The sequence below is a fragment of the Electrona antarctica genome, assembly GCF_951216825.1.
Source record: "Electrona antarctica genome assembly, chromosome: 2".
In the NCBI taxonomy this organism is placed as follows: domain Eukaryota; kingdom Metazoa; phylum Chordata; class Actinopteri; order Myctophiformes; family Myctophidae; genus Electrona; species Electrona antarctica.
The window spans coordinates 56,969,454-56,989,234 of record NC_136807.1 but is presented as its reverse complement, the minus strand read 5'-3'; the positions used below and the strand labels follow the sequence as shown (position 1 = coordinate 56,989,234).

At 44.4% G+C, this 19,781-nt stretch overlaps 1 protein-coding gene across 1 annotated transcript; it reads right to left on the bottom strand.

Moving 5' to 3' along the window:
* Positions 1 to 3,706: 3,706 nt before the first annotated feature.
* Positions 3,707 to 17,741, bottom strand: LOC306943870 (neurotrypsin-like; the record flags this gene model as incomplete). The annotated part of the gene is made up of 9 exons (XM_079530390.1): positions 3,707 to 3,949; positions 4,738 to 4,880; positions 8,511 to 8,677; positions 9,013 to 9,208; positions 9,773 to 10,072; positions 10,180 to 10,212; positions 10,558 to 10,699; positions 13,491 to 13,627; positions 17,708 to 17,741. The coding sequence occupies 9 exons, from the start codon at positions 17,739 to 17,741 to the stop codon at positions 3,707 to 3,709; spliced, it is 1,395 nt and encodes a 464-aa protein (XP_079386516.1).
* Positions 17,742 to 19,781: the final 2,040 nt, after the last annotated feature.

Genomic DNA, 19,781 nt, shown 5'->3' with positions numbered 1-19,781 from the left:
GGTCATATCGGTATCGGTGAATATGCCAGTGTGATGCCCCAGACATACAGATTGAGTAGTGGTTAGGGAGTACCTGCCTGCCTGCCTAATAAGGACCTTTCTCTGCCCCACCCCGACATATGCCCTTACTGGGCTGCGTTCACACATTCAAGACACTACTACCTCTCCTCCCTACCGATCTAGTTTACCTTGTGTATAGTGTTGCGCGGGCCGACCTGTAACCTGCGGGTCCCGCGGGTTAACCGCAGGTCAGGCTGGGCCGAGTCATGACATTTTCACTTTATTTGCGGGCCAGGTTGAGGCGGGTCAAATAATGTATGATGGGATTTTTTCAAACGATTAAATGTTTATTTTTGACAGACTGGAAATAATAGTATATATATATATGTATATATATATTAATAGTTTATATTATATAATGCTGTTAGCTAAATGCATAATGTTTATAATGTCACGTAATCTAACCTGCGACCTGACGTCACGGAAGCGCCAACGAGACCAGCGCAGAGCGGCGCACCACAAAAAAAACAACAAAGTGAACAGAGAGCAGATAGAATGAATGACAAGTGAATCAAGTTGAAAATGGATCCCGAAAAGGTGAATAATCAAAAGGTGCGGGATAAATTAAAGTCGGGGGAGTACATAGTAAAAAGAAAAGAAGGTCAGGCTGCTAAATCTCAAGTTTGGAACCAGTTCTGTGAGGTTGTGAATGCAGAAGACAACAGCAGCATCGGTTACGTTAAGTGCAACTCCTGCGATAAAGTATACAAACATGACAGCCACTGCTCTGGCACATCCAACATGAAGAGACATGTTTGTGCAGGCGATCATGAGAAGGATTCCTCACAACGTCAACGTTCTATGACCGGGTTCGTACAAAGACAACTACCATCGCAATCCAAGTCTGAAATAACCGACGCATGCGTTGCAATGTGCTGCGAAGATATACGACCCTTTGATATTGTATCTGGCAATGGATTCCAAGGACTAGTCCAGGGTCTTATTAATATAGGTGCACGTTATGGACGTGTCGATGCCAGCAGTGTACTCCCCCACCGACAAACCGTCTGCGACAGAGCCAAAAAGACAGCCAAAGAAAAGAAAGCAATCCTTTCAAAAGAGGTGAATAAAGCTATAGAGTGTGGCATTGCAATTACCACTGATATGTGGACTGACGATTTCAACAAACGAGCCTACAGTGCATTTACGTGTCACTTCATCTGTGAAGATTGGAAACTGAAGGGTCGTGTCATAACAGCTGAATTTGACTCATACCTCAGAAAGACAGCCGCCAACCTTAACGACCAAGTAATCAAAGAGCTGCATGATTTCGGGATTAGCGCCGATCGCTTTTCAAAAATCATGTTTGTGAGTGACCAGGGGTCCAATATTAAATCTGCCCTCAGTAGCTACAACTGGATGCCATGCACAGCTCATGTACTCAACATCGTCCTCAAACACACCTTTGATGTCAAGCCTGACACACCAGAATACATGAAAACTGTCAGTGCTGTAATTGACAATTGCAAGAGCCTTGTCACTTATCTCAAGAAATCTGGTGTGAGCGCCAACCTCACGAATGCTGTTATGCAGGAGTGTGAAACCAGGTGGAACAGTAAAGTTGCGATGATGCAGTCGGTGATCAAACAGTACAGTGAGATTCAGACTGCCATGGAGCAGAAGGGCCAGGAGCACAGAATGGACGGCATTCAGCTGGACGTGATGAACACACTCACTGAGTTCTTGACGGTCTTTAAAGAAGCGAGTGAAGAGTTGGAAGGCGACACGTATCCAACCATTCAACTAGTGGTGCTTTGGTTTTAAAAGCTGAAGAAACACTGCGAGCCACACATGAAGTACATTCGAGCACGGGCAAAGAAGTTCTTAATGGATAAACTGTCCCTCAACATCACACACAAGCTCGGAACTTTTCTTTCTCCACGTTTCAAGACACTGAAGATGTTACCAGCTGATGAGAGAGAGCCTGTCTATGACAACGCAAGGTTACTTGTCAAGGCATTTGACAGAGCAACTCCGCCACCGGGTGTCCAAACAGCCGAGGTCACGATTCGAGGTAAGCCTAATCTTAAAATGAAATAGCTTTATCGTACAATGGTTAATTTAACACAGCAAGTGAGTATGTCAGTCTAATCGAAATAAAAAATATATGATTGCATTTTAGTTGAGCCTGATGACGAAGAAAATGACGGCGCCGCCGCCTGCGTCACAGCCAAGAGAAAGAGAGATGAGTTCAGCGAGTGGGAGGATGAAGGTGGCGATGATGAGAAAGACGAGGTTCAGCGGTACCTTGACAGCCAGTTCGCGTGGGACGGGAAGGATCTTCTGGGTTTCTGGGAATTGCAGGACCAGCAAGGGTCGTTCCCTTTGCTCACTAAGCTGGCTAGAATGATCCTTTGCATACCGGCGTCAAGTGCATCAAGCGAGCGTGTGTTCAGCTCGGCCGGTCGGGTGCTAGAGGCCCGACGAAACAGACTGAACCCTGGCACCGTTGACGCCATCCTGTTTTTGCACAGTTCACGTAAAAACCCATAAAAGCCATAGAATGGACAAAGTAAAAATAGCCGTACAGCAATAATGTAATTCGGTATTGCTTTCATTTCTTGTTTTCTTTTTTGTGTGAAGAAAAAAGTGTTGTATTAATATGTAGCCTCAGCCTGCATGCTGCCTATTAAGGACAGTCTGTTCTGTTTATTTTCGTTAATTGTTTTTGCTGATAGCGGTGGTATATCTATTGTATATTTTAATATGTGGTGCTGCTGAACGGTGAACGTTAACATCACACTGGTAGTTTACCTTGTGTATTTTATATTTTAATATGTTGTGCTGCTGAACGGTGAACGTTAACATCACACTGGTAGTTTACCTTGTGTATTTTATATTTTAATATGTGGTGCTGCTGAACGGTGAACGTTAACTTGAAGCCTTGAACCACTGAGAGCATTTTGCACGTCAATGCATGAATGCAACGCTATGCGCATTGTGAAGAAATGCCATGCGATGTTTTTTTTGTCTTGTTGAAATAATTTGTCTTGAAATATAGGCCTATATTGAAAAGGCTTGCTTTGAAAGTCTTTTAGGCCTGTAATTTTCCCAAACAGGGAAGCTATATTTTGTATAGCCTATTGATGTTATGGCGTCATTCGTTCTGTTAATTGAAAATAATAGCCTGTCTAATATGCAAAGCATAAAAAAGGAAAGCCAAATTGTATTTTATTTTGATTTATTGTTATGTGTTGTTGCCACTTCAGTGACATTATTAGCCTATTAAGGCTGTTTACAAGCACCTTTTTTACGGAATAAAAGCCGCATTCAAAGACACATTTGACGTGCATTTAATGATGGCGGGTTGCGGGCCAGGTCGAGTTGTGAAAATTGATGTGGTGCTGCGGGGCGGGCTGAGCCGAGTCAGATTATTATCACATGCGTGACCTGCGGGTCATGAAAAACCCTGACCCGCGCAACACTACTTGTGTAGTAGACGGTGTAGTGGTAGTTTACCTTGTGTAGTAGACAGTGTAGTGGTAGTTTACCTTGTGTAGTAGACAGTGTAGTGGTAGGTGTTGTAGTTGTTACTGTAAAAAAGAAAAAAACAACAGTCAGGCCTTCAGCGCTACCCCGAAAGAAAAGAGGCATTCTACAATTTACAATTTAGGCATGATTTACAGTAAGCAGAACAACAGATATATCACATACATAGCAAAAGCCCTAGCTCAGGGGCCCCTGGGCCTGGGCCCAGCAACAGGCCTGTTGGATAATCCTCCCCAATAGAGGTGTAATCAAAATCATTATTGTAATCATAATCTCCATGATCATCTCTCCTCTTAATCCAGTCCAGAAATCTGTAGACGTTGGTGTAGACACCGGGCGCGTTGCTCATGTCACACCGAGGCCCCCAGCTCACCAAACCAGCCAGGTAGTGGATTCCATCCTGTTCACACATCAGAGGTCCACCTGAATCACCCTGTAAAGACAACCCGTTTAATACAGTCATTATAGAGCGTCGCAGTCCCGCCCCCTACCAGGGCCCAAGAAATGATTCCCCGTTCATTTTCCTCATAGACTTTTCAAAAAGCATTTATTTAAAGACCTTTTAAGCCTCTTACAAAGCCAACTCGAGTTGTGACAAATCATGACAACAAACACAATCTTTCACTTTTTTTGTTGTTTTTCTTCTTTGTAATTATTTGTTTGGTCCAAAATATTGTGTTTGTGTCATGATTTGTCACAATTCGAGTTGGGTTTGTACGACGCTTATAAGGTCTTTAAATAAATACGTTTTGAAATGTCTATGGGAAAAATGCATTGGGAATTATTTCCTGGGCCTGACGTCGTCATGAAAGGGGGTGGGACTGTGACGCTCTGGGTGCGTTCGGAAATGCGCACCAGGAGCGCACTCGCCTATTAGTTTGCATTGCACAGTGCGCTCAGTGCGCTATTTCCGAACACGCCCTACATAAAGACCAAATGTACCCAACATAAGGCCTGTTGTTGACAGCCATGAAATAAGGCTATAGGCTACTCACTGCCAGTAGTTTAGAATGTAATGCAATTAAACATTAAAACAAAAAGCATTTCAGCATACTGTATGGTTGTGGCATGATGTCACACACACACACACACACACACACACACACACACACACACACACACACACACACACACACACACACACACACACACACACACACACACACACACACACACACACACACTCACTTGGCAGGCGTCGCTCCCTCCCTCCATGTATCCTGCACACATCATGTTCAGATCCAGTCGGTCTTCATAGGCAGCCTTGCAGCGTTGCTCAGAGATCAACGGAACCTTGGCGTCCAACAGTCTGCTTGATTTTTTTCTACTCTCTGAGATTCAAGAACACAGAGAGGCAAAAGAGAGGAAAACTTGACACGTGCCTGCAATATGTTACCTAGAGTACATCTTATTTGTTTCCACGGGCAAAGGAATAGAATACAGCATAGAGGGGAATAGATGAGGAACCTGTTCTTTAGCCAGAAATGAGTGTTATACACTGACCGTATAGGCAGGGCCGCTTTTTAGGTAGTGCGAACAGGGCCTCGTGCCTTTAATAGGCTTGCGCCTTTAATAGGCTTATAAATGTTAACAATCACTTTCCCATTAGTAACCATTAGGTTACTAATCTAAGAGAGGCACTCATGCCAGTGTCCTCTGATCGTAGATGTATACCTGACAGAACTACGGCCAGGGTCTGTCCAATTAATCCATTCAATGAGCGATCCAGTCTGCACATGAATTTGTAGGTCAGGTTCCTCGACTCAGCCATGAAGGTGGTGAGACCCAAAGTACAAAAGAGCTCGCTGGCTCTAGTGCTCCTGAGTTTCTTTAACACCTCAGCGCTCAGGACGGAGATTAGTAAAAGGACGGAGATTTATTGATATCAAAACCGATCCAAAATGTTCCCTCCCATTTTAGCGGATGAGATCGAAACATTTAAAACGTGAATAACTCTTGATCTCAAATCATTCCGTCCAATTCTAAGAAAAGATTATGTTTTTGACGGCCCATTGTGGTCCCGTCGCTAGTTGCGTTAGAATTTATCATACCTCCCGTTGTTGTCGATCGCCTCGGGGGTGTTTTGGCTACACGTTGCTACAGTACATCCAAGATGGCGCCTGGTGCGTCACTAAATGTGCTCCGTTGCTGAAATTCGCTGGGCGCTCTGATTTAATGGTCCTAAATACCCCCGGGCGTTCGGTGTGTTAACAGAATCCTAAAACAGTCATTGTAGGCTACTTGCAGCTTGCGTAAGCTCTCCCTCTTATACTTCACCCACAGTGGGTCAGTATAGGGAGGGGTGGAGTAAGCTATAAACAGGTTTACCTTAACATCAGTAGTGGTGAAATCTCCGAACCAACATGTTCACTTGTACATAGAGCATTCTCCTCTGTCTAGACATAACCTCGTCATCCTCCATAAAGTAATACCATAGACTATGGTATTATTCAGATCAGTCGTAATATACAGCAGATACATACCAGTTTTGCCCCATCCAGAGACCACACACTCCTTCTCATCATCGAATGGTTGCTCTGGCAGACAGGCAGTTTTAACATAGCGGGTTTCCATGGCACAGAGTTGACTTTCAGGGTGGGTGACATTCAGCTGAAGTAAAGCTGACACACAGAATGGTGCATTAGCATATCTGACAACAATGTACAAAGTTTAAGCATTTAGCAGACTCTTAATCCAGAGAGATTTACAGTAGGCAAGGTAAACACAATGTAATACATGCAAATGCATAGAAACAGTGTGGTGCCTATAGGAGGAGGAGATCAGTCCGGCCAAAGAAAAGTAGGCTACATTGAAAACCTTACAAACTATAGTATGCCAGGCCTACATATATTGATATTATGACTAACATACCTTACATGTAATTTATGAAATCATTACAGTAATACCTCTTTGTCTGCCACCAAGTGGCGACAGATAGTACTGCACCAGTATGCCAGAGAATAATGTTTTGGGGTAGATTAATTTCCGTGTTACAGGCAGACCTTCATTGTAACGATCAGCTATTAGCTCACGCTGTTTATACCTTCGCCAGAAACATTAACATGTCGGGAGCGATGCGGTAGAAAATCACAAATGACATCCGAACCTTCGATGGATCAGGAATGCCATGGACAGCGAACTTAGATTCAGAGTTATGAGGCCAACTTGCCTAGCAACCGGGCCAATGATAACAATTTGAATGCTGGCCATTTTGAGCAGAGCTATTCCGCCTGTGCTAAAGGTGATGCATTGAACGAAGGACCTTGTCTGAGGCCCACAGTAAATGTTCTCTTATAGCGAGATATGCACCTTTATGTAACACCTGCTTTTGTAGTAGCCTACTCTTCTTGAACAGAAAGGCTAATTAGAAGCGGTTTTGTCAGACGCTGTCTGACATAAAAACTCGGAAAGCCTTCGATGTTTTTAGGCGGTTAGTATTACTGCCAAACAACACAACACATTTGCCATGTTCTATCTGACCGGCGTTGATCATCAAGATAAAGAAATAACACAGGCGATACAATCCATGCGTGAAGAAATGAAGAAAAAAGAAAAAAGGAGAGAAATCTGACGGAGACACTGAAGTCACAACTCGGATCAGATTACACACACAACCCCTCCCTCCATTGAAAGTCACATGAGAGAGCCCTCCCCTCCCTGAAACAAAGATATTATAAGATAAACAAAAAGACTGCAGCCAGCTTGGTTATAGCCATTATTTTGCCCCGAGATGCATGGTAGTCTCCAGCCTTTACGTGAGTGACAATACGGGGGCTGGGCTGCCTCGTGCTGTTTTCAGGAAGGGAGGGGGTGAGGCATTTCTTTCTTTTTTTTTGCGATCACGTGATCGGAGTGTTGTGCTATCATCCGATGCTAGTTGATAAAGTGCCCGGGTGTGTAGAAAGACGATTGAAAGTAATCAATAAAAACATGCGGTAAACGTAAAAATCCGCTTCCCGCACGTGACGTTTGAGATTTGAACCACGTAGAAATCCCTCTCCCGCATCCACTGTGTTAAAAACTGATTTCCGGCTAAACCGCTCCATATTTGATATAAAGCTTTAGGTACGAATATGTACGTAGCTGGCAGATAACGTCCCATAGGGGCCATACAGTTGAATTATTTAAATGAACAATCATTTGAAAGTTGCGCATGGAGAATTGGACATGTATGTGCGTTCACATATCTCTGTACACGTATCTCTAGTCTGTACGTATTGTGGAGTCTCGCTGAGCGACAGCCTATAGCTCAGTGGTTCCCAAACTTTTTCATGTCAAGGACCCCCAAATTTACACTCATTAGACCCCCACTAGAAAATATATGCCAGGGACCCCCATAGGAGAAGATTTTTACGGCTCTAGCAGTGACCATTTTAAATTCAAGGACCCCCAGTTTGACATGCATATTAATCTACAGACCCCCATTTAATGGCATTTCTATCTCTGGGACCCCCAATTTATATTGTAAAATCAATGTTAATTTAACTCTGAGAGACAAACTATCATTTAGCTGGGGACCCCCTGGAACTCCCTCAGGTACGAAAGAGAAACGCAAAGGAGTGCCGTTTAAACTGTTTTAGGCTGGTTTAGGATCAGTTTACTGTAGCCGTGCAGCGCAAAAAATAAATACATTTTTTTTTGTACCCATGAAGAGCTCTAGTAGACACCTTTCCGAGGAGAGACAGAGGCAGAGAGGCTGAGTGCAGCGCTCCAGCCCAGGGGAGGGGAGGGATCGGCTTCATCAACCTGATATGACACAGTGTCTGTCTGTCTGTCTGTCTGTCTGTCTGTCTGTCTGTCTGTCTGTCTGTCTGTCTGTCTGTCTGTCTGTCTGTCTGTCTGTGTGCGTTACTGAGTGTACAGCACTTGGTTTTAAAGAACACCTGGTTTTAAATGTGCTCTATAAATAAAGGGGACATTTTTATCATGTCATGTTTTATCATGTCAATTCATGGCCTCACCGATGTCACTATGAGAAGCAGAGAAGCTACCATCAGAGAAGTTTGTTTGCCTGTAATCCTTGTGAACGATGGCTCTCCCCACAGGGATGACCTGGTCAAATAATTCATTTTTCGTAAGGTACACTCCCCCCAAGACCACCTGCATGTCCATGGACCTGTTGGGGCTACTGGAAAAGAAAGGGGGAAAAAAAAGAAAAAAAGGACATTAACATAAAAGTAATTCTTCTTTCAAATCCGATACCTGTGTATAGACAAATTCAGAAACGGGTCTCATGGTCGCAGCAAACGTATTTCCTGTAGGTGGAGCCGACATAGCTGCGGTGTAAACCCGCACCTCTTCTACTACAGTGACTGGTAGAGTGACTGATGTTAGTCTGCTCAAACGTTACACTTTTATCTGCTTTTAACTAACACTAACTTTACAAAGATGCCCAGAACATCGGGATGAACCTGTGTAGTTTATGGCTGCAGTAGTGGCAATTATAAATTCAGTGCAGCTTACATGCAGTGTGCAGCAGTGAGGACCCAACAGGATTCAATGAGGACGCCTCCACATTTATGCTTGAACTGCTTAGAGGAGCCTTTGGCTCTGCTCTGAAAGGACACCTGCCATGGATGATCCCCAGGACGAGACGGACTGCCTTTGATGATCTTCGGCCTATCAAGAGGCTGAGGTCTGCCACACTGGGAGAACATGGCTGAACAAGATGGAGACATAACATGAGAGGCAGAGCTATAGAGCAGGATATCTCTCTGTGTGTGTGTGTGTGTGTGTGTGTGTGTGTGTGTGTGTGTGTGTGTGTGTGTGTGTGTGTGTGTGTGTGTGTGTGTGTGTGTGTGTGTGTGTGTGTGTGTGTGTGTGTGTGTGTGTATGCGCACGCGCGCGTGCGTGCGTGTGTGCGTGCGTGCGTGCGTGCGTGTTTAAAGGGTAACTGTCTGCAAATACACATAGACACACAGACAGGCAGGCAGGCAGGCAGGCAGGCAGGCAGACAGACAGACAGGCAGGCAGGCAGGCAGGCAGGCAGGCAGGCAGGCAGACAGACAGACAGACAGACAGACAGACAGACAGACAGACAGGCAGGCAGGCAGGCAGGCAGACAGACAGACAGACAGACAGACAGACAGACAGGCAGACAGGCAGGCAGGCAGGCAGGCAGGCAGGCAGGCAGACAGACAGGCAGGCAGGCAGGCAGGCAGGCAGACAAACAAAATAAGAGACGGTATAGATTTGTGTCATTGTTGAAGTTATTGTTTGTTACCTGAACAGATCACCTCCAGTCTGTCGCTAGAACTAACAGACTGCATGTTTACACACTTGCTCAGTGAAGACTCAGATCCAACACAGGACGATGTAATCCACCATACAGATTGATGTGCATCATGGCTCCGTGTTGTGTAAACAGCAGAGCCACAGCCCAGCTGTTTACACACTACAGATGATGAATTCAGGTTCCAGTTAGACAGAAAATCAGCCGCTGGTCTCCAATCATCCTGGTGTTTCACGTCCAGTTTACCAGTACAGTGACTAGATCCTCCCACCAACCTGACATCATCAGACACTGTACAGAGACAATAGCATAGGCTAAGTAGTAAAAAGTAATGTTACTTTGATAAGGAGAAAAAACATTTTAGCGTACAATGATGTGTTTGTTCATGTTTGTTTTACCTGTTGTGTGAACTGTTGGATGAACCTGGAGAGCTGAAGAGAAAAATGCAGTACAACAGTGTTTAATACAGTATGAGTGTAACAGAACATGGGACATATCTAGCAGTACAACCATGTTAATTACAGTGTGAATGTATAACAGCAAAAAGGCTGCCTGTTGCCTAGCCCTGGTGTAGTGTAATATAATGTAGCAGTAGTAGTGATGAAACTCAAAGATTGCACTCTAAGGACCACAAAGGAGGCGCAGTCGACAAATCTGAATGTGGTCATATTTCGTCGTCATCATCACTGAGCGCCAAACCATCCCATGTTTCCTGCAGAGGGAATCGGCAGGAGAGGAGAGGAGAGGAGAGGAGAGGAGATATAGGGGCTACATACTGGTTTGCAAGGTCTTCTGGGAGACGTAGTCGGTGTAGGCTCCCGTGCCTCCGTTGGAGATGGCGGCCAGAGAGAAGGCGTACTCCGTGTCGGGCCGCAGTCCCTCCACCACCAAGGACGACGTGGGGCTAAAATCCTTTATCTGTTTGTTGCCGGAGGAAGAGGGGAGTGATGACATCACTTTGATTTTAAAATCTAAACATAATCGCCGTCACTCCGTCTTTTTTTTTCTCCATAAATGAATGACCTGTTGTATACATCGCAGTGTGACAGTCAGTGCAGCACAAGAGTTGTGAGCATATAAATGGAAGAGAATAATACTCTGAGACATGTTTAAAATGTTTGATGTCAGTCTGTGGGTTTTTATGAATGTGTAACCAAGAGCGTAGAGTATTAACAAGAGCTACAACTAAATAACAGTGTTGGGAAAAGGTACTCACATGTTTTACTTAAAGGACCACTTCGCCACTTTTCAACCCATCTTCATATAATAGGTCCTCACTAATAATCATGATAAAATTAGGGCCGGGACTTTAACGCGTTAATTGAGATTAATTAACTACAGAAAAATTAACGCGTTAAAAAAATTAACGCATTTAATCGCACCTTTTTTTTCACCGCGGAACGTTTCTCACTGTGTTTCTAGTAGTACTGAATTGGCTGCGGCACGCGAGCTGCAGCAGCAGCTGTTGTTCACTCTACACTACAGGCTACAGCTCCGTCAGAAAGCCCAAAATCCAAACCCAAATGAATCGAATGAAGAAGCCGCTTATATCGCTTTTGCTCCATGGATGGGACATTTAGATGTAAAAGCTATCGGATGGACGCGTGGATAGCGGCATGGCTGTGTGCAATGTCAGAGGGAAAGGATCCATTTATGACCAACGTTAGCTTATATGCTAGGCTTGCTAGCTGCTTCAGTTTAACATGTCTCACAGACCACCGGAGACGCGCGGTGATTTCACCACAGCACGAAGCTGTCAAGCTGTCCTCGATGCGAAACATACTGAAGTAGCAAGCGACAAGCGTGGGTCAGCCCCAACCTCATGTGAAATGTTTCCCCCATAATAAAGTTGTTTTTATTTGTTCTCATGCCCCGCCATGTAAAGCACATTTGAGTATTTCATATACACACTGAAGACACTATATAGGCACTTGCTGCTCTTGTTTATCTGTTGGGATAAAAACAGTTGTATTGCTTAAAGGGGAATACCACTCATTTTCAACATTTTTCTATGGAGTTGTGTGCACTGGAAATAATAAAGTCCCCCCATTATGTGTTGCCTATAGAACTGGAGGTCTGAAAAAAACAGTAACATTATGAAGTACATTTTTGTGATGTCACTGAGATGTACTTCATAATGTTACAGATTTTTTTCAGACCTCCAGTTCTAGGCAACACAGAATGGGGGGGACTTTCTTATTATATCCACACAACAACTCTAAGGTATGTATATTAATGAATGTTGAAAATGAATGTTGAAAATGAGTGGAATCCCGTAGTCACTATTCACTGGGATACCAAAAAACATTTGAAAAAAAAGGTTTCTCACTGTTCTCGGGTTGAATATTGATATGCGATTAAAATGCGATTAATCGAGATTAATTAACTAAAAAGCCTCTTATTAATTAGATTAATTTTTTTAATCGAGTCCCAGCTCTAGATAAAATGTCTGTGTCATAGGAGGGCTGTGGGCAGTTCATCAAAATTGACATTCTGAGTACTTAGTACCAAAAGTACAAAGTACTCAGAATGTCAATTTTCAAGTTTTCAAACGTATACCAAATCTTTTGAAATAGCAGATCTACAAGCTCACAATGCTCACAATGTGTCACACCGTGACACACTGTGAGCTTGTAGATTGGCTATTTTCAAATGGCCAAAATGTATAGGGCTGAAGTGGTTAATCTGTGTTTTGTAATAATAATCACAATATCTCTGCTGTCCACCTAACTCCAAAATGTTCATTTTTCAGGAAATTAAGAAAACATTATATTTTGAAATCAAAGCAATACTGACCCATCAAAGTGTACTTGCATGAGAGGGGGAGAGGTAGTGGAGTTAGCTGCTTTAGCAGACAGTTTGAGGGTCCAATGGAGTTAAGCGGTTCTGTCCGAAACACTTTTTACTACTTCTCATTGGTTCATTATTGTTTTAACCAACACACAGACAGGTGTTCAATAGCACTGATTTAAAAAAAATGAGTTAGGTGGTTTCCTCCCGACAGCAACGGAAATAAATAAAAACTTTAAAATAATTGTAGTGTTGTAAAAGAACAATATTTGTCTCTGAATGTAGTGGAGTAGATGTAAAAGTACTGCAAATGTGACATACCCAAGTAAAGTACAGATACCTAAAATCCACAAAACTAGCATCATTTGTATTGTTGACCTATTTCTACCATATAACGCAACCTTCGTTCAACTTATTAGAACCCTCTGTCACATGGAACTATTTTTTTGTGTCCAGTATCACTACGCTAGCAGTGTATTTCCTACAGCTTTAAGTCCAAAAATCTGAACTAATAAGCCTTTAAGTAAATGTACTTAGTTACTTTACACTGCTGAATAATAATGATCCATTGCAACAGTTTCCACCCAACAGCAACATTATGAAAAGCTAAATCGTGTTTTTTTTTTACAAAAGATTCAAGATTCAATTCAAGATTCAATACTTGATTGCCATGTCAACAGAGTTGATTGGAATTTGTTTCAGTGCTCTGAAAACAGACATACAGACAAACATCACATTTCATACAGTAGAAGAGGATACAAAAGTACAAACATCATATGAGAAGGACCAATAAATACGAAAGAAGAAAAGTTACAATTCATGTTGAATAAATAACCATTCATCGCAGATTATTGTTTTTACAACCAGCTTCACGCTGTAAAGTGTAAAAGTAGTTGTGTTGTGTTGTGTGTGATCTTACCTGGTCAGCATGACCAGCCTCTTTGTAGCGCAGTACATAGTTAATGATGCCATCCTTCTCATAGGCCGGTTCCCAGGTCAGTTCAACGCTGGTGTCGGACACAGCGCCCACCAGGAACTTGGTTGGCTGACCAGGAACTGGAGAGACATGAAACATATAACCAGACATGGAAACAGTGAGTCACGTGGACATTTGGAGTGAGTCAGCAGTTCTAACTGCAGTGGGGAGTTTGTTCCACAGTTTGGGAGACAGAAAGGAGAAGAGTGTGGGACGGTGGAGCGTTGTCCCAGATGTTTTTAAGGAAAGTTCAGAGCTTCCCTGTGTTCTCTGAGTGAGCATAACGTGAATGCTCTCTCTCCCTCTCTCTCTCTCTAAAACTTTATTTATATAGCACCTTTCAAATTTGCATTACAAAGTGCTTTACATCAACAAACAGAAAAATATACAGCAGAAGACATTTCAATAGGCAACAAAATATTATAAGCAGCAGGAAAAAAAGTATATACTAAAATGGTCTGGTTGGGGAGGACTGTCTTTTTTGTACTCATTGTACATGTACAGTATATTACTTTCTAGAAGTAGAAGTACGTTAACGAGGTAATATAACACTTCATAGCAAGGTGCTCAGGGTTAAGTGCACATTGCAAGAGACTTTTGGACTAATGATTTGTAAGACCTGTTGTGTTTGTAATTGTATTGTGTTATAGGTTAGGTATACTGTGCCAAAATGCAGTCTTCTATGCATTTAAAGGATATTGGGGGTTTGACCCCCCCCCCAAAATGTTTCTGTCGCAGACGCTAATTTCTGGGAGCTCCTGCAAGAACTAAAAGCGACTTTCACCGCTGCATATCAGGCATATTGTTAAAGGTATATTCAGTGATTTCACTTAATTCAAATATCACTTATTTTTTTTGTTTTGTTGTGATAATCCTCCCTACTATAGAGTGTGCTGACCATATAAGGAGTTCCTCCCTGTCACCAGTGGGGTGTTTACCTGGGGGTAAAAAAAACGTAGGTTTCGTTTTTGGCTGGGTGGCCCAGCCTTCATCCAATCAGGATAGAAAGGGGCCTTCCGCCAATCATGATCGAGCGGGGGCGGGCCTTGGTTGTGTGTGCTGTTGGCCTGCCGCGTGTCCCCCCCACTGTAGTGCGTGCATGTGCACATCTTGTTACCGGGCCGGACCGGGGGGTTTTCCAAATCACCCAAATCACTGAATGCTCCTTTAAAACTGATAGGAGAGATAGAAGGTCCGCCCTGCCATGAGAGGGCAGTGTGGGGCCCATGAGTGCAGAGTTCCGAGTGACCGGAAGTGGTCATAGCAGGGGAGTGGTCAGCCGGGTCAGACTGTACCATACTAAATGGTAAATGGTGCATTTATATCCAAGGCGCTTTACATAGATTGTGCATTACATTCACCCATTCACACACATTCATACACCGATTGTAGCGGAAGCCATGCAAGGTACCAACCATCACATCGGGAGCAATTTGGGGTTCAGTGTCTTGCCCAAGGACACTTCGACATGTAGACAGGAGGAGCCGGGATTCGAACCGCCGACCCATGGATCATTGGACGACCTGCTCTACCTCCTGAGCCACAGCCACACTGTACGGTACAGTACAGTACCATACTGTACCGTACTTAACCATACTGTAGCCTACTGTACCGTACCGTACCTTACCGTACCATATTGTGCTGTACAGTACTGTATTGTACCATACTGTTAGTAGGTCGGACAAATGCCTGTGTCCTGTGTGTGTGTGTGTCACAGTCCCAGGCAGGGCTGTGTTTTTGTCTCCACCAGGCCGAAGGCATGGGGAGAGAGTATGTTTTGCACTCCGTCCGTCCGTCCGTGGGTCCGTGTGTCCGTCCGTCCGTGTGTCCGTCCGTCCGTGTGTCCGTCCGTCTGTGAACAGCTAATCTCCGGCACCGTTAACCCGGTCGATGCAAAATTTTGCACACACACTCCCTGGATGCCAACGATGAACCTCTGCCCCAAAATTTCCAGAATGGCCTGTTATAGCGCCACCAGGAGGCCGCTTTGTGCAAAACAAGTTTTTGGACAGTACACCTACATATTTTGTCCAAACATCATGCAAATTGGTACACAGTCTCTCTAGAGCCATTCAACGAAACGGGTCTTTCAGATTTCTCAGACTCTATCCTGATTGGCTAAGATTGGCTTCCAAAGTTTGCAGGAGTGCTCGGTTTCAAACAAAATGCTGCAAATCATGAACACATCATGTGATGTCCGTGAAATTGTGCACGCACATTCCCACTAGGCAGAGGAAGAAATGCCCCATGAACATTTTCAACTCAGCCTCATGGTGGCGCTATACCTGGCCGAAAAGTGTTTTTACCTCTAACTGCACGGATCTGTGAATAACTTCGTATGCCAACTCCCTAGAGGCCAAGGAAAAACCTTTGCCTGGAATTTTTCACATCTGCTCTTTATAGCGCCACCAGGAGGCCGACATATGTAAAACACATTTTCTAATATTACTCCTTCAGATTGTATCCAAATTTCACGCAAATCGGTACACATGCTCTCCATAGTCAAGTGATCAAAACGGGTTTGTTTGATTTCTCATAATCCACCCTCATTGGCTACGATTGGCTCCTAAACTTTTCAGGAGTAGCCCGCTTTGTACCCGTTTCGTACAAATCGCCACAACTACTCAACGCAGCGTCCGATTGTGGTGAAACTGTGCATGCATATTCCCACTAGGCTTTGGAAGAAATGCCACTTGACCGTTTTCAAATCAGCCTCATGGTGGCGCTACAACAGGCCAAGCCGCGACACACACACACACACACACACACACACACACACACACACACACACACACACACACACACACACACACACACACAACACACACACGTTTATATTGCTCCTAAACATTTTGCCAAACATCACACACACACACTCCTATCCTCCTGGTGGAGACCTGTGCCCAGAAGGGCACTTTTTCTAGTTTTGTTCTGTCTTACAGACCTGGTTCCAAGAATGGAAAGCCTGATGCTTTGTCTCGACAGTTCTGCAAATCAGAGGAAAGTAAGAAACCAGAGACAATTCTTCCTTCACAATGTTTTGTGGCTGCAGTAACCTGGGATGTTGAAAATGCAGTACGTAATGCGCAGCAACAGGAGTCAACCCCTGCAAACTGTCCTGCTAACCTGTTGTTTATTCCGAGCAACACACGCTCCCAGGTTCTCCAGTGGGGCCATTCTTCACAGCTCGCATGCCATCCTGGTGTCAGAAGAACCATGGCTTTTCTACGTCAGCGCTTTTGGTGGCCGTCTATGACAGAGGATGTCAGGACCTTTGTTGCTGCCTGTTCAGTCTGTGCTCGAAATAAGAACTCCAACCAACCTCCTGTGGGTCTGCTGCAACCTTTGCCGATACCACAATGCCCTTGGTCCCACATTTCTCTGGATTTTGTGACTGGACTTCCCCCCTCCGATGTTAACACTGCTGTTCTTACGGTAGTAGACAGGTTTTCAAAATCTGCTCATTTCATTGCTCTTGAGAGCTTACCCTCTGCTAAGAAAACAGCTGAACTCATGATTGACAATGTTTTTAAGATTCACGGCTTATGTGTTGATGTGGTTTCTGACAGAGGCCCCCAGTTTGTTTCACAGTTTTGGAGGGAATTCTGTAGACTTCTGGGTGCTACAGTTAGCCTGTCGTCCGGATACCATCCTCAGACAAATGGACAGACGGAGTGGGCCAACAAGGACTTGGAACGGGTGCTTCGTTGTGTGGCCTCTCAAAATCCATCCTCCTGGAGTCAGCGTTTGGCATGGGTTGAATATGCACACAATTCACTAACGGTATCCTCCACTGGGCTGTCCCCTTTTCAATGTTGTCTTGGCTATCAACCCCCTCTGTTTCCATCTCAGGAGGAGGAGGCCAGAGTTCCATCTGTCCAGGCTTTCATCCGCCGGTGTAAGAGGACCTGGAGGAGAGCTCTCTTAACTCTCCTTCGTCATGGGGAGCAGGTGAAGAGGGCAGCGGATAGACGCCGCACCAGAGCACCTCGATACCGATGTGGTCAGAAGGTTTGGTTGTCCACTCGTGATCTTCCATTGAGGTCATGTTCACGGAAGTTGGCACCCCGGTTTATTGGTCCCTACCCCATCATTAAGATTATCAGTACTTCAGTGGTAAGACTCAGACTGCCTAATTATCTTCGTCGTGTTCATCCTACGTTCCATGTGTCCCGGATCAAGCCTGTTCTCCATAGTCCTCATGCACCACCATCCCCAGCCCCACCGCCTCCACGGCTTATCGATGGGTCTCCTGCCTACACTTTTCGTCAGCTGTTAGATTCCTGACGCCGTGGCAGAGGTATCCAGTACCTTGTTGACTGGGAGGGTTACGGTCCAGAGGAGAGAACTTGGGTTCCTGCTAGAGACATTCTGGACCGTTCTCTCATCCAGGATTTCCATCGTCAACATCCTTCTCATCCATCAGTGACGCCAGGAGGCGTTCGTCGGGGGAGGGGTACTGTCAGGAATACAGTCTGAGTCTTGGGTCTGGGCCTGCCTGTGGGTGTGACTACACCTAGTTGTTGCCATATGTGTTTCTGCCCTGACTAATTGTCATTTCTTGTCATTCCAGTGCCGTCACTCCCACTCATCTGCTCACTCTCAATCAGCCAATCAGAGTGGAGCTTCACACCTGCACTCTGTTCGTTTGTCACACTCAGTCTACTTAAACCCTGCTTGTCTCTTTGTTCTCTGCCAGATTATATTCCTGTGTCCCTGTGCTCTCTGCTCCTCTGCCCCAGTCTGCTTGCATTTAGCCTTTGTTTTTGACCACCTGCCTGATTCTGACCTTCCTTTTGCCTGCCGGATATTGGACTTGATTGCCAGGGTTTTTGTGCCCTTTGAGAGCGGTTTTGAAGGAGTTAAGGGATTTGCATGTCTTAATGACTGTTGGTAGGGCGTTCCACATTTTGGTGGCATAGGAGCGAAAATAATTTAGTCCCTTGTTTGTGCCGAATCTGGGTTGTACATGGTTCGTTGCACTCCCTCTGGAGTTGTGGGTGTGGACTTCGTTAACATTAAGGAAGTATCTAGACAGGTATATGGGTATCTTGGTGGAGTATCGAATCTTGTGGACCAGACCCATTGCAAGATGCTGTACTCTGTCGTCGACCCTAAGCCAGTGATATGACAGGAGGAGCGTCATTTCACATCCTACCCAGTTTGCATTTAACCGCCTCCCCCCCTTGGAATTCCAATAACTTCTTCATATCGCGTCAAATAAGAACTGTGTTCCAAAAATAAACAAATGATCACAGCGGTTTGACTCAAATGGATATAAAGAATCAACTGACTGAGAGAACGTTACTGCCGCCAAATTATTAACATTTTCACTAGAAATAGACTATCAAATATGAGTGACTGACTGTTGTAACGATACAGAGACAACTCCCCGACAATATTCTTTGACAGTTTATTTATTTTTGAACCACAATGCTTATATGAGACTACAAATGAAACTTCTGTGACCCTGGACTAGGGGATGAGCGAGTGACATCAGGACTTTGGCACAGATTGCACCGTCTGTCCGCTCCGCCGTAGTGCTTACATAATGAAGAGACATTATTCCTATAAAACAAACGTGTGTTGCAATATTGTTTTCCTCTCTTTTCTGTCCTGTCGCTTGTTTTCTTTTGCTCTCGTTTGGTTGTTTTTCTCTGTCTCTTGTTTAATACTTAAATTAAAATACTACTCACGCTCTGTAATGACGTCACGTCAGCAGCGCTCGGGTCGCGCTGCGGGTGACGTTTGGACAGTTTGATATGTGACTCAGGTCACTTCATGTGGTCGTTCAGACTGAGACAGATCTCCTCAGATCGGATTTAAATCGGATTTGAAACCACCTCTGGATGTGACTCAAGTCACATTTGAAAAAATCTGATTCCATGTGACCTGACAGATCTGATTCAGGCTACATTCAGGCTAGATTTGGCTGCCAGTGTAAATCAGGCCAAAGGCCCTTAAAACTAGGCTCCAGACTTCCAAAACAAACTGGTCAGGCTACTACTTGGCCTCACTCCCCGAACCCACCTCACCCCTGCCCACTTTGTGAGGCTGGAATGGCTTAGAGTTGACGACAGAGTACAGCATCTTGCAATGGGTCTGGTCCACAATATTAGATACACCACCAAGATACCCATGTACCTGTCTAAATACTTCCTTAACCCCCTTATGGCCATGACGTAAAATGCGATATTTTGGGCTTGATTAGAGCTTAATTTGACTTAGTTATTA